Genomic DNA, 15,246 nt, shown 5'->3' with positions numbered 1-15,246 from the left:
TTGATTCCTTCAGAATACTCATGAAAAAACTGAAAAAAGGGAAACAAATAAAAGGTCAACTCACAAAGTCTCTAGGCTGTGGAGACCATCAAAGCATTTCTTTCCCAGGGAGTGGATTCTATTGTTATGGAGATGCCTGCAGGAGAACGTCACAGCGTAGTCAGGAAGGCTGCACAGAGAAACTTAGGCACAATATTTTGATTGCTTAAATCCAAAGAAACCTATACTATAGAATGCACTAATGCTATATAAGGGATACTTTCTTTAACAATTTTTAAAAACAAAAGGCTATATGCCCCATTCACTCTTACCACAGATGATTCTTTACCATAGAATTTAATAGTCAAGTTTTCACCTTTTGGGTTTAAGCTGTCACGGAGCGTATCATAATATGAGCAACGTGATTGATAAAAGCAAACTCAGGTTGTTCAGTGTGGTTTTTCAGCCTATTTTCCAGCGGGTTTTTTCAGCATAGCTTTCGGATGTAAGGTTTAAGGAAGACAGAGTAAGAAAGAATAGCTGGATTTCTGTAAATCCATTCCCTCTAGTGGAGGAAAAATTAAATCACCTACCTAGCTTTGGGTGGCTCTGTGGCATCATCTGTGTGTGTGAAATTCAGGATAGAAATTTGCTAGTATCACCAAAAATGCCTTATTCTTTCAGACTAAGGTGTTTATTCTTATAAATATATGTTGGTTTCATGTGAGATCGATGTGACATTTATTGAGACTCTCCTACATGCAACACATGGAGAAAGGGGCTTAAGGGGAACCTAAAAAATTAGATAAGAGAGATGCTGGCTAGCTCTCAAAGTAGAATATAGTACAGCGCAAGAGATAGACATGTAATCAGGTAAAGCGGAATAATTGAAGGCAGCAGTGGGCTGGTGGGCAGGTGTGGAGTGAAGGGAGAAATAGTGCAGAAGAGGCTTTGCTCAAAGTTCCTGTACAATTTGATTCTACAGCCTTGCAAGCTGCTGTCATTTTCCTGTATCAGCATCAATTGACTATTATATTATACACATGGGGCATATTGCTACACTGTTAAAGAAGACTGATTATTTTTCAAACTATTACTTGAGGATCATTTTTTTCAGGAGAAATAATAAACATTTATGTATTTATTTTTAAATTAATCCACATTGATAGTTTTATTTTTATTCGTATCACTTCTCATAGAAGGCAGACACGATAGATTTGGGGATTGCATCAACCAATTAATTCTTTTTTGCATCTTAATTTTTTTATTTTATTTTTTAAAAAACTATTTTATTTTATTTATTTATTTTTAAGATTTTATTGGGGAAGGGGAACAGGGCTTTATTGGGGGAACAGTGTGTACTTCCAGGACTTTTTTCCAAGTCAAGTTGTTGTCCTTTCAATCTTAGTTGTGGAGGGTGCTGTTTAGCTTCAAGTTGTTGTCCTTTCAGTCTTAGTTGTGGAGGGCGCAGCTCAGCTCCAGGTCCAGTTGCTGTTGCTAGCTGCAGGGGGTGCAGTCCACCATCCCTTGCGGGAGTCGAACCGGCAACCTTGTGGTTGATAGGACGCGCTCCAACCAACTGAGCCATCCGGGAGCTCAGCAGCAGCTCAGCTCAAGGTGCCGTGTTCAATTTTAGTTGCAGGGGGCGCTGCCCACCATCCGTTGCGGGAGTCGAGGAATTGAACTGGCAACCTTGTGGTTGAGAGCCCACTGGCCCATGTGGGAATCGAACCAGCAGCCTTCGGAGTTAGGAGCATGGAGCTCTAACCGCCTGAGCCACCGGGCCGGCCCCTGCATCTTATTTTTTGACATTCAATATTATTTTATATTAATTTCAGGTGTACAGCATAGTGGTTAGAAATTTATAAAATTTATGAAGTGATCCTGCTGACTAGTGCCCACCTGGCACTATACATAATTATTATAATATTAATGATTATAGTCTCTATGCTTTACTTTACATCCCTGTGACTATTTTATAACAACCAATTTGTACTTAATCCCTTCCCTTTTTTCACCCATCCTAAGTCCCCCTCCCATCGGGCAACCATCAAAATGTTCTCTGTATGTATGAGTTTGTTTTTGTTTTGTTTGTTTGTTTATTTTGTTCTTTAGAGTCCACTTATATGTGAAATCATATAACATTTGTCTTTGCTGTCTGACTTATTACACTCAGCACAGTACCCTGTAGGTCCATCCATGTTGTTGCAAATGGCAAGGTTTCATTCTTTTTAACAGCAGAGTAATATTCCATTTATATATGTACCACCTCTTCTTTATCCTGTTATCCATTCAGGGAAACCCAAGTTGGCTTCATATTTTGGCTTATGTAAATAATGCTGCAGTGAATATATGGATGAGCACATGCCCTCGAAGTAGCATTATGGGTTTTTTTTGATAAATACCCAGAAGTGGGATTACTAGGCCCTTCTTTGTCTCTTGCTGTATTCTTTGTTTTAAAGCCTATTTTGTCTGGTATAAGTATTATTACCCCAGCTTTTTGTTTGTTTGTTTGTTTCCATTTTCATGAGATATCTTTTTCCATCCCTTTGCTTTCAGTCTGTGTGTGTCTTTTGATCTGAAGTGAGTCTCTTATAGGCAGCATATATTAAGGGTCTTGCTTTCTTATCCATTTAGCCCCCCTATCTTTTGACTGGAGCATTTAATCCATTTACATTGAAAGTAATTTTTGGTAGGTATGTAGTTATTGCCATTTTATTATTCATATTTTTAATTTTTTTCATCTTAAAGAAGTTCCTCTAACAATCCTTGTAATACGGGTTTGGTGGTGATGAACTCCTTTACTTTTTTCTTGTCTGGAAAGCTTGTTCGTTTTGCTGTTCTGGGTGTTTTCTGCTACCTCATCTTCTAAATTGCTGATTCAGTCCTCTGCTTCGTCTAATCTGTTGATTCCCTCTAAAGTATTCTTCTTTTCAGTTATTGTATTCTTTATTTCTGTCTGGTTCTTTTTTATGTTTTCTGTCTCCATTTTTATGTTTCCTATCTCTTTGTTGAAGTTCTCCCTGAGACCATTGAGCATCTTTATAAACAGTGTTTGGGACTCTGCATATGGTAGATTGCTTGTTTCCATTTTTGTTTAGTTCTTTTTCTGGAACTTTGTTCTGTTCTTTTATTTGGGACATGTTTCTTTGTCTCCCCATTTTGGCTGCCTCCCTGTGTTTAATTCTATATATTAGGTAGGTCTATTATGTCTCCAGGACTTAATAGAGTGGATTTATTTAGTAGGTGTGTTATGGGGCTCAGTGGCGCAGGCTTCCTGGTCACCTAAGCTGCGCATTCCAGGTGTGTCCCTTGTGTGGGTTGTGTGTGCCCTCCTCTTGTAGTGGAGCCTTGGTTGTGGTTTACACATCAGTGGGAGGGCCCATTGCTTGTGAGAACTGGCCATGACTACAGTGGAGGAGTTGTGATGCAGGGGCTGATCCTACCCAACAGGATCTGCCTCAGCAGGGCTCTGGTGCCTGCCCAATCTGTCCCTTGTGTATGTTGTCCTTGAAGGCAGCAGGGAGATGCCCCAGCTTGTTTTGAAGTTGGCCACTGGGCAAAGCAGCCCCAGGGCCACCTGGGAGGGGACCCACTGCAGGTCAATTTCAGGCGCAGCCCATGCCCCACCCGGGGCCACCCGGCAGAAGCCACAAAGAAATCTGTAGATGGCTGCCACCCATGCCTTGTTTGGAAGTGCCTTGAGAGGTCAAGCTGTGAATCAAGGCCAGCTGCTGCTAGTACTGGGCTTAGGGCAGCTCAGCCAGAGGTACGGGACATACTCAAGCCAGGTAATACTTGTCTGGATTCTGAAAACCTTTCAAAGACTGTAGGAAAGTCTGCGGTATGAGGCAAGGCAGATGGTTTGTATGAAAAAGCCACTGGAAGCGGCATGGGTATGCTTGAAAGTTGGGTGGGGCGGGGTCTCAGAATCACCAGGTCAGGGTGAACGAATGGTGTCAGCCAGCTTGCTGGAAACTAAGATATGGCGGCTGCCTGCATTTGCACACTGCGAAGGGGGAGGGCTCAACAAAGAAACAATGACTTCTGCCTGCTCCTCCATCCAGAAGAAAGCTGCCCCTCCAGCCTTCGTCCTGCAGCCAGACAACTCAGTTCCTCTTTATAGGTCACTGTTGTCTCTCCAGATGCTGCCCCAGCTGTGGAGCTCAGATTTCATTGGTAAGTCCATGTGCATTCCCTTTAAGAGGAGTGCCTGGGACTCCAGCTGCCCTCCGTCTCACTCAGCCACAATCTCTGCTGGTTTTCACAACCAGAAATTATGGGGATTTCTCTCACTGGTACTGGAACCCTGGGCTGGGGAGCCTGGTGTGGCACTGGGACCCTTTGCTCCTTCAGGTGGGACCTCCGTAGCCGAGATATCCTGCCCCAATTTTCATGGCCACATGTGGTGCGGGACTAGCCCACTCTGCAGCTCTGTCCCTTCTACTGGTCTTGAGGTGGCTTCTTCTGCATGTCCTTAATTGTGGGGCTTCAGTTCAGCAAGATTTTAGGTGATTTTCAATGATGGTTGTTTTGTAGTTTAGTTGTAATTTTGATGTGATTGTGAGAGAAGGTAAGCACAGCGTTTACCTACTCCACCATCTTTCCTGGACTCCTACTTGAGAATTATTTTGATTTGTTAAAATAATGAAACCTAGACCTATGGGAGGAAAAAGTCATACACATGCATAGCTCATAGTCAGGTTTGTTCTTGCTTCTCTTCTTCTCTTTTCTTGGTAGGGGTTCAAGAAGTACTTATTAAATAATCAGAAGGGCATATTTCAGTTTGACCTGAATTATAAATTGCTATCAGAAATAACGCATTTTTACTAACTTCAGTCACTGTGCTGATTGTACAGTGTGGTGACTACGTGTACAATATACAATGGGTTTCCCTAAGGAAGAAGTCATATTTTATTATCTTTGAATGCCCAGCAGTGCTTGGCACTTAGCAGATGTTTGATAGATGCTGGTTCATTCTTTTACACAATTAGAACACTTATGAGTCATTTTGGGATGGTGTTCTGGGGGTTTCCATCCTCAAATGACCCTATTCAAGGTTAGAAGGGCCAGGACTTTAAGGCCAAGGTCTTACAGTGAATTTAGAAATTTTAAAAGGGAGAGAGAAAAAAAATCAATAGAACTCACAGAACTACCAAGCTGGAGAGGTTTCCAAAGGCATAGTCTGGTATGTGGTGTATTTTGTTGAGGGCCAAGGTCATGGCCTGCAGTGCTGATAAACTTCTGAAAGCTTGGACCGGGATTTCTGTCAAAGCGTTGTCATCCAGCCACAGGTGCCTCAGGGAATGCAGGCCACTGAAACAGCTTGGGGGCACGTAGCTGATGTGGTTGGCATCCAGACGCCTGGGGGAAGAAAGCAAGCAAGAATGGGAAAGGGGCAAAGCCTGGGCAGAAGATGGGCCTTGCAAGAAAGCCCTCAGTGTGTTGATTCGCAAGAGTAAAACAGGGCCTGAGGCCCTCCTGATCCCATAATGTCTGGAGCATTTTGCTCTCCTGGTAGGTAGGCTCTCTTTCTCACCCAAGAGTAGAACCATTGCTTCATAGGTCCCCAAGGTTTTAAAATTCCGTGGCGATTCTCTTCCAGGCTTGTGGGTAACATGCTTTCATGCATAGAAGTGTTCTCCCCTGAGGTACAGTATTTCCCCGAAAATAAGACCTAGCCAGACAATCAGCTCCAACGTGTCTTTTGGAGCAAAATTAATATAAGGCTCAGTATTATATTATATTATATTATATTATATTATATTATATTATATTATATTATATTATATTATATTATATTATATTATATTATATTATATTACATTATATTTTATTATGTTAGTAAAGACCCGATCTTATATTATAGTAAAATAAAACTGGATCTTATATTAATTTTTGCTCCAAAAGACGCGTTAGAGCAGATTGTTCAGCTAGGTCTTATTTTTGGGGAAACACAGTATAAAGTTTCAGTGTGAGGATGTTTTATCTTTCCTTTCTGACACCAGGAGAAAGACACCCTCTCCCCTCCCTCCCACCCCAAGCCAAATACATGGCTTTGCGTTCCCGGGACTATTTTGAACATACTAAACATACTAATCTACTAGTTTGTTCATTAAGCTCTGGGAAAAGATTATTTCAGTATTTGAAAGGGACTGAGAAATTTTTAAAGGCTGTTAGAGATGGCCTCAGAGAGAAGAGAGGGGACCCCCTCCTTTTTTCTTAGTATACAGTGCCGAAAAGCCGCCAAATTGCTGGCTTTCTTGCTCATCCTAACCGTTTGCATTGGGCCGATGTTTGTTTTTCTTGACCTTTTAAATGAATAATGAAATTAACAGCATTCCCAGTTTTTGCTTCCCCTTTCCACACACCATTTTTTTTTTTTTTTTTTTTTTAAATGGGGAAATAGATCTAAATATAAGTCTGGGTAATGAGCTCTTGCAGCTTCAGAGCCAGCAGAGGGAGTGCAATGCATTTATTTCCCCCCAACCCAACACACACTGTGGCTGAAATGACAATGCCTTAACTTTTCTTGTTGAAGTGGCTGAACAGACACAAATTAAAATTTTCTGTGAGATGCACAATCAATAGAACCACCATTACTCAGCTATGTGTCACCCATGTTTTTCCAACCTGTTCTTAAGGCTCACACATTTGTTTGCATTTTTCAAAGCCAGGATTGAAAAAAAAAAAGAGTTGCGTTTTAAGCAATCCATGTATTTGGAAGGATTAGAAAATCATGAGTGGATTTTGAAAAATATTTTTGTAAGCATTTAAGACTAAACAGATGTAGAAAGCACACCAGGATCACAAAATAATCCCTTGCACACCAAATCTAAATAATTTAGAAATAGAAAGAATTCTCTGAGATAGGGAACTAATTTATATGGAACGTTGCTTCCTCACTTTTGGTCACAAATGTCACTTCACTTGTCCTCTGGCTCCTACTTTTACTGATGGAATGGGAACAAGTAATGCCTTCAAGTCTATGGGCCAAGTGTTGATAATAACAGAGATAAGGTCACTGGAACAAATTGTAAGAGTTTCGTGTCAGAGCCCACTCACAATTAAATTTCCAGTAGAACAACTATCATTGTAAGCAGCCGAAGCACAGCTTCCAAATAGCTCAAGGTTCTGTCAACAAATGGAACTGGAAATGCTTAGGAAAACTCAACACCACCTCTTCCCTTTTCTCCAGCACCATGCTTAGCCCACATGCAAATAAGGTGTAATTTCACAGGGGATGAGGAGGCGATTGTTTTTGTTCAACTAGAAGTAAAGTGCATATGTAAACTCTCCTTCATGATTGTACTGATTACAGAATGAAGACTGTGTCATTAATGAGCTTTCGCATTTTAGTTGACGTACTGTCCAATTATTGCCCGTTGCTTCTGCACTGAAACTCCAAATAACTTCTAGGTAAGAGTTCTGAAAATGACTACCCTTAAAGTTAAGTACAAACATTGAGATACATTTACACAAAAGGCTCTCTCAGCATTGAGTCATAGCCTTGTCTTCTTTGATGTTTAAGTTACTACCAAAGTTTCTACTGGATCTTGAAGTGACCCTGGGATCAGTTTCCAAAATTAAAAAGTCCATTTCTCTGGGTAGATGTCTTTTATGAACCACGTTTTTTTCCCCCCAGGAAAAATAACAAAAAACAAAGAAAAGGATGTAATCTGGCCTCTACACTGTAAAATTAGAGTCATTTGCTATCTGAAATGAAATGAGTAAGACAGTACAATTCTTCACAGTTCTAACGCTCCAAGTACTAATACTCCCAGACCCAGTACTCAGGTATCCTAAGTGCAGCACTAAAAGGTGTCTCTGCCTGAACGAGTTCTTCCTATGAGAAGCTCCCAATAAATGATACTCCTTCTAAATAGTGTTTAAAGCCCATGTCCACCTGGCCTCAGTGGTCCAAACCTAATTCAGAGAGTGGTATATGTTCACACTCAGAGACATTATCTGATTTAATCTTAGCAGAAGATCTCCAGGTTAAACTGGAGTATGGAATTAATTATCCAGCCACTCGTACGGGTGGTTCTTCCAGAATAAGGTTAAGACGGTGGACAAAGCAGCTGGCAGGGCACAAGTTGTGCCTACTCAGTGAGGAAACCAAGAGCTCAGATTACATCAAAAATCTGGTACTTTGTGTGTAGGCATCTCAGAATCTGTGAATTAGCGCAGAGATTTGGGGTGAAAAATCTTGGGTTCAAATCAGTATAGTAGCTCTGTTCTGTCAACAAATGAAGCTAAATCAACTTTCACATCTGTAAAATGGGGACGACCCCGCTCTATCTTACAGGGTTGCTTTATTAAAGAAAATTGTACAATGGAGCTTTGTAAACTATAAAACACCCTAATTTTAAATCATTTTTACTTGAAGCTGGTTAACAGTTTGTGTTTTTGTCTTTTAGCCATCAAAACCATTCAGAAACAAAGAGGTAAACTCAAATTTTGCCTTAGTCAAAAGTTACTTAAAATGAGTGCTAGTTTGCCAGTGAATTTCAGTTCTAAGAAATGCAGACTACTTCTTTCATCCCTCATAACAGAAGTAATTAAGAGGTGTCTGCAAAGAAGAGAAGTCACCCTTATTTTAGCCTTCAGTATTATCATTTTTTTTGTGTGTGTGTCTCAATATCACAAAGGGCAAAAAGTTTTGTTCCTGATACATTATTGAACATACCATCTTCTTTCTAAAGGCTGGAGAGGGAGGCAAGGAAGCTAATGTGACTCAGTGTTCCATCCTGGGCACCTGGGTGGGTGGAGGCTGTGTAAGAGCAGGGATGAATGTTACCCAGTATTGTGTAAAGTAAAAACAAAACGGAACTGCATGTTCACTGTGAATGAAGTTCTGTAATATCAATGTATTCTATGTGATGAAGAGCTAGAAGGTAAGAGGCAAAAAAAAAAAAAAAAAAAAAATTGATCTTTTATGTCAGACAATGGTCAAAAAATGCTCATTTTCTTACCTTTTGTCTGAAGATTTTTTCCATAATGTTTTCATGTATAAAAGGTTCATTGTACAAATTTTATTTTTAAAAAGAAACATTTAAAAAAAATCTGCTCCACATCCCTGAAAGGAAGTTTTGATTTCTAAATGGCATTATTGTAGGGATTAGAGAAACTATGAAATCATTCTTGCTATTGTTGTTCCAGAAAATGGTCCGTTACGTATATCTTTTGTATGATACCTTGCCAGTGTATCACACAAACTTATATCTTTGTTTGAGAATGTCTTTGATGAGCCATTAACCACAAGAAAGAAAGCATTAGTCAAAAGATAAGTCATTGATCTTGGCTAATTCCATATCTGAGATGACTGTAATAATGTCAATTATTAACATGGATGACTTGAGAAATGAAAAAGCCAAAGGTGTGAAGAATGTTGCAGCCATAGTTATAATAACTTATGAGCATTCTTTCAATAAGCAGAATGATGAAGCACTACATTTTCATGACTGACATTGCTATTTTATACTTGGATGAGCATTTTTCTTCATAAGTTTTAAAGTGACCAACTCTCTTGTACATACATTTGTATATTTTGTGAGGCCATTTTGAAAAATTCATGAATAGTCAAAGACCACAGTGATTTTGTCCATTTATAAAATTTTAAGAAATTAAAATATTTTTAATTATTCTCTTATTATTTGCTATGACATGAAATTATGTAGTTCCAAGCTTGTGTATAATATAATTCAATAAGGTACCTTAAATCTTTGTTTTGGTGAAATTTTACTGCTTGGAAATTTTATTGCTTTGGAACCAATGGATCATTGGAGTTGAATTTATTAGGAGATCATTATGATAGTATGATCAGGATAGAATTTAATCTATATGAACTCTTTTAGATTCAATTCATATTGATTTATATGGATTCTCCATAATAATATGAGTCACTTTTGTTGTTAGTATTCTGTTTTTTAATACTTATGGAGTGGTCACAATGTGAAATTTTAATAAAATTTCCCTACCATATCCTAGGAAGTTATTAAGCATATGAATATATACAAATATCATGATTGCTCATATGGGAATTTCTGCTTTTGTTTTTCTAGTATTATCCATCTTATTTGTTGGTAAACTTAATGTGAACCAGGAAGAAAAATTATTGCCTTAGACTTACTTCTGAAAAGGCAAAAAAGATTTTTCCATTTCTCCAGCTTGGGGAGAGAGAAAGTCTGCCGATTCACTGAAGTGCAGTAATTTTGAGACCAGTCAACTGGCTTGACTAGTAGCCAGATGAAGTGCCAACAGAACCAAACCTCTGTCTCTCTGGCATCAATGGAGAGTGCAAGATTCCAGTGAGAAATACATTTAAAGTCAATTTATATTAAGTTGCTCAGTTTCTCAGAGGGCATCACTGCTGTGAATTTTATAACTGGAAGATGATCTACAGCCAAAGTAACATGAGCGTTAACTTCTTCAGTTTCATTTTTCCCATAGAAAACAAAGCCCTTCTTTTTGTTAGAGGCACCATTAGTCTCCCAGGTACCACCAGTGGTTGAAATCTGGGGGTCATTTTTGAATCTTCCATTGCCTTCCAGCCAATCATTCACCAAGTTCTTTCCATTTATCTTCATCTCCGAGACTCTCCATTTCCACTGTCTAGTTCAGTCTCTTATCTCTTCACACCTGCATTTGGAGCCGGTCCTTCTGCCTTTGATCTCTTATCTCTTCAATTAATCCTGTAGGCTGCTGCCAGATTAATCTCCCTTAAATTGTGCTCTAGGTCATTGCCCTGTTAGGAATCCACAGTTCTTCCACATTACCATTCCTTTCAAACCCAAACTTCCATTCTGATATTCAGAGCTCCCCATCCACCTTATCTAGCCAAACTTTCCTCTCATTGCTTTGTCCCAGTCAAGTCCTTCCCACAATGCTTCTGGGCCTCCTGTTCATGACCATCCCCTACCTCCTGCTTATCCAAACCCCATCAGCGCTCTAGGACTTAATATTATGGTTCTTCCCTGAACCCTACTCTTGAAGTGGAAAGTCCTCAGCTAAGACAATGGGAAAGCTAATTCTTGTAGATAGATCAACTGCAAACTCCCTGAAGGAACCACTAGGCTCCAACTGTCAGCTCAGGAAGGGAAGGTGGGAAAAGGCAGGATCCAGAGACGAGAGTTCGGAGCTCGTGAATGCAGGCTTCAGTCAATCTGGGGGAGACTGGCTGATCCTGAGCAGCCGTGTAGAACATCACTTAGCATTTAAGGCTTCAGTTCAACAAGTATTTCTTGAGTGCTTTCTTTGCCTCAGTACTGTACCTGGCACTGGAGATCTAGCAGTAAACCAGGAAGACACGATCCCAACCTTTATGGAGCATGTTTTCTGCTGAGTAGTCAGATAATCAAATGATTACAATGAAGCGTTAGGTGAGGGGAAATGTATGGGGGGAGGACCTAGCCTAAATTCCACTTTTCTTTAGATCCAAATCTGGGTTTCAAGCCATGTGACATCTTTACTTAGTCGTTCCTCCTCAAACACGTGTTCAAGACCAAACGTATTACCACACACCCCCACCCGTCCCAAATGTAGTCCTCTACCAGTGTTTCTTACCTCAGCGATGGGCTTCATTAAGTACACGGTTATATCAACCAGACACTTAGGAATCACCCTGCATACCTCTTCTTCCTTCATTCTTCATAGCTAATTGATTACCAAATACTGGTAATTTCATCTAAATATTTGTCTACTCTATCTGCCTTTCTACATTTCCACGGTCCCCATCCTGACCAAGTTCTCTAGTCTCTCCTAGACAATTTCAGTAACCCAGATTTTTTATCATGCCCTTTCCTGCCTAAAATTCCCTAGTGGATTCCCATTGCTTTTACAATAAAGACTAAAATCCTTGGCATGTCCTAAATGGCTTCCAAGGGGTCTGTACCCCACCTGCCTCACTAGGCTCAATTTTCACTTCTCTCCACCTCACTCTTCTGCTTCAGCCACACTGACCTTCCTTCTGCTTTGTGATGTGCCAGCTTCCCCACACCCCTTAGCCCCCAACCCCCACCCCACTACAACGTTTCACACATGAAGTTCCTCCGTCTGGAATGCTCATCCCTCTTATCTTTATAGTAGGAATAAGATACCCTTTTCTCACCCACGGTTTCCCCATCAGGGAAGTGGAGACAAGTCCCACCTCACAGGTAATGAAGGATCAGACAGCCAAATGCATAGGGAAACACCAGAAAAGGATGGCTGGCCCACACTGTAAGAAATATTGTTGTCTTTTCTTCTTCAATGTATTTATTTCTGTGCTGCAGCATTATAACTCTTCTTTCTTTTTGTCAGGTTTCACAAGCCTACGTCTAGAAGAGCATGAGTTCTTGTCAAACTCCTTTCTGTGGCATTAGTGCATTCTGTTGAGTGCCCATTCTCTGCGAGGGTGCTCTGAGGGAGGTCAGATAGTGTGGTAGAAAATGGGCAGACTTTGGAGCCATAAAGACCAGCGTTCTTATCCCAGACTCACATTGAGCATGACTCCATTACAAGCCACATGACCATGAGAAGGTCAGTTAACCTCTCTGAGCTTTTTGATTCCTCATCACTAAGGAAGAGGGAATATCTCAGCTCCTACCACCTGAGGTTGTTGCGAGAATGAAGTGGGATGATGCAGGTAAACTGCTTAATAAATACCAGTGGCTATGGTTTTTATAAGCCTGGGTGTTTAATCAGTTCCACATTCTGATTTTGTTCTTGCAATGTTCCCATATGCTACTGCTTCTTGATGTGCCTTTTTATAATTCATCACAGACCCCATCTATCCTGCAAAGGGGGAAACACTTTGTCCCTTTCACAACGTTCCTTCCCATAGCTGTCATCCTGTTAGCTTCTCCAAAGAGTTTAACCTACTTTCCAAAATTAACTGTCATTTCATATCACAAGGCTAAAAAATGTATATTTTACTTCTCATTCCACAGCATCTATGTTCTCCTTTAGATGTTTGTCTATTGGATATGACTGTCATGTATGTGATTTATCATAGTGCTGGCAGATAACTTGATGTAAGGATCTTTCACGCATGATTTCTTGCATAAAGTATTCACATTTTTTTCATATATGATTCCGAGGGCAATGCTCAAATTTGAACTCTTGCTTCTTGTAAACACTGTGTAGAAAGGGCTTTGTGTCTGAAAATAAATTTCTTCTAATGTTTAAATGGGGTGTGGGGAGCAAGGCAGAATTTCTCCTCATAACAATTCACTGGGTGCTGGTTTGCACATGGTTCCATGAAATGAACTCAGTGAAATAGACAAAACCCTTGGCTTCTAGAACTTCTAAGTCCACCTCCATCCCAAAGTATACCTAATAGTCTCGCACTTTTGTGATAAAACAAACCAAAACTATGCTGTATTTTCATTACGTAGGCTTGTCGTTTCTCTTTCTGGAGACTATTTTACTGGAAGGAATAATGTCACTAAAACTATTTTTTGAAAAAACTCTTTGATCCTTTAATCGTATCCTGTTGGCTACCTCACCTTGCTTTCTTTTTGTCCGCTTACACCTCTTTGTCTTCTGGTACTTCCGTACCATTCTTTGTCCTGGGTCCGAAACCCAATAGGCTCCTGGATATTAACAGAAGAAAACTGCTGCTGGTTCTAGATTTGGCCTGTGAGCCCCATCTCTTCCGCCTGCCTCACCTATTTCTCGTGCTTACTCTCTTTTTGAACTCTTGTGAGCAAAACCCTACTCTGAAGAGTCTGGGTAAAGTGATGGCATTTCACAGGGTCCAGGAGTAGGGTCTGTAGCCCTGAAGCTGATACCACGAAAAGATGTATAGGCAGAGTATGTGCCAGGCAGGAATACACATTGTTAACATATAGCCTTGTACTCTGAAGAGGAATATTAGCTAACGGGAGAATAGAGACAACACTACAGATATGTCTAGTTCTCCTTTCATTTTCGATTTACCAACACTATTTTTGTGATTGTCCACATTCTACAATTAGCTTCAGTAGTGTAGACTTGGAATTATATGTATTAAATAATACTCTGGTGAACTGAACAAACATAAACATGTCATTCTCTTTGATCATCTTGAACTCTACTAGTGACAGTGAGATGCTCGAATGTCATTAATGACTATCAACAAATGAAGCAAAGATTTTTTTCATAGATCAATTTCTTAACTATTAATACAAATGTACACGGGTATAGGAGGGTTAAGTTTTGAGTTTCCATCAAATCACTGTAATCTGACCCTGGTCCTGAAATGACTATAATGCCAAAAGGTTTTTGGTGAAATACAACTCTTTGTGAATTCTGATTACATTTCCTATTCCCTTCCACAACACAGAAAGGAAATGAAGTTATATGTGATTACATTACCAAAAATCCAGTTGGTGTCTGGGCAGTCACGACGATGTCAGAAGCCAAATGTGTGTATTGTACAGGAGCCTGCTCTGGGCTACTGGGCTCTGGCACATGGACTCACCCTCTTATTTTTTAGGGGGGGGCAATTTGTAAGCATCAGGAGAGAGTTAAAGGAATGCAAATATACCTATGCGTTTTCATTATGAACAAAGCAAAAATATATTTTGTTTATGTGGAATAAATGGAAAATTACATTCTTTGAAACATGAGTACAATTTGTTTCTTCCACACAGCGGTGTTACCAATTTCAATATATCAAGTTTCTTAGACTTTACTCAATGAAGCCAAGTCTATATGGGTGGAGCAAAGTATATCAACGATCTGTTTCAGTAGTTCACAACCATTTTTGGTTTGCAGACCACTTTGTTAGTGTCATAGAACACTACAAATTTTGACTTTTCAAATGCTCTGTTCATACAAATCCCTTGAAGATTTTGTTAAAGCGAAGCTTCTGATTAAGTAAGACAGAGATGAGGCCCAAGTTTCTGCATATCTCAGGAAATGCTGATGCTGCTGGTCTGTGGACCACATTTGAGGAGCAGGGTAATACAGCATGTGGCCTCCTAACGTTATCTGCCCCAGGTTGTCAGTTGAGTTCATAGGCAGATGTGAGCTGTTTCAATTAAACACAGACAAGGCAATCTGACTTTTATTTCACATTCTAAGTATATTATTAGTTCATACCGGAATGCAAAGTATGGATTTTGTTATTTCTTGTTTGAAAAGAGTTCAGGAGAATATCTGCAGATCATCTGAAAGAATGCTATAGGACACCAGTTTTCCCAATCTTCATTGGAGAAGCACTTAACTATATAATTAAACCAATTAGTGAGCACTGATGCTTGGGTCCCACCCTCAGACATTCTGGTTTTAATTGTTCTGAAG

At 39.9% G+C, this 15,246-nt stretch overlaps 1 protein-coding gene across 4 annotated transcripts in view; it reads right to left on the bottom strand.

Annotated features, from left to right (window-relative positions):
- LGR5 (leucine rich repeat containing G protein-coupled receptor 5) overlaps positions 1-15,246 on the bottom strand; it is a 115,283-nt gene that overhangs the window by 24,517 nt on the left and 75,520 nt on the right. For 3 of the 4 annotated variants that reach the window (XM_088800761.1, XM_088800762.1, XM_019748990.3), the window contains exons 5-6: positions 5,128-5,343; positions 65-136 (exon numbers count right to left, since the gene is read on the bottom strand). In XM_088800761.1, the coding sequence (XP_088656887.1) occupies positions 65-136; positions 5,128-5,343 (288 nt within the window). The remainder of the gene's footprint in view (positions 1-64; positions 137-5,127; positions 5,344-15,246) is intronic. The other variant, XM_088800763.1, reaches the window with a different exon arrangement.

Source organism: Rhinolophus sinicus, chromosome 1 (assembly GCF_057876585.1).
Source record: "Rhinolophus sinicus isolate RSI-liver-muscle chromosome 1, RSI-T2T, whole genome shotgun sequence".
Taxonomy (NCBI): Eukaryota; Metazoa; Chordata; class Mammalia; order Chiroptera; family Rhinolophidae; genus Rhinolophus; species Rhinolophus sinicus.
The sequence above is the reverse complement of the archived record's forward strand: the minus strand, read 5'-3'. Positions and strand labels throughout refer to the sequence as shown.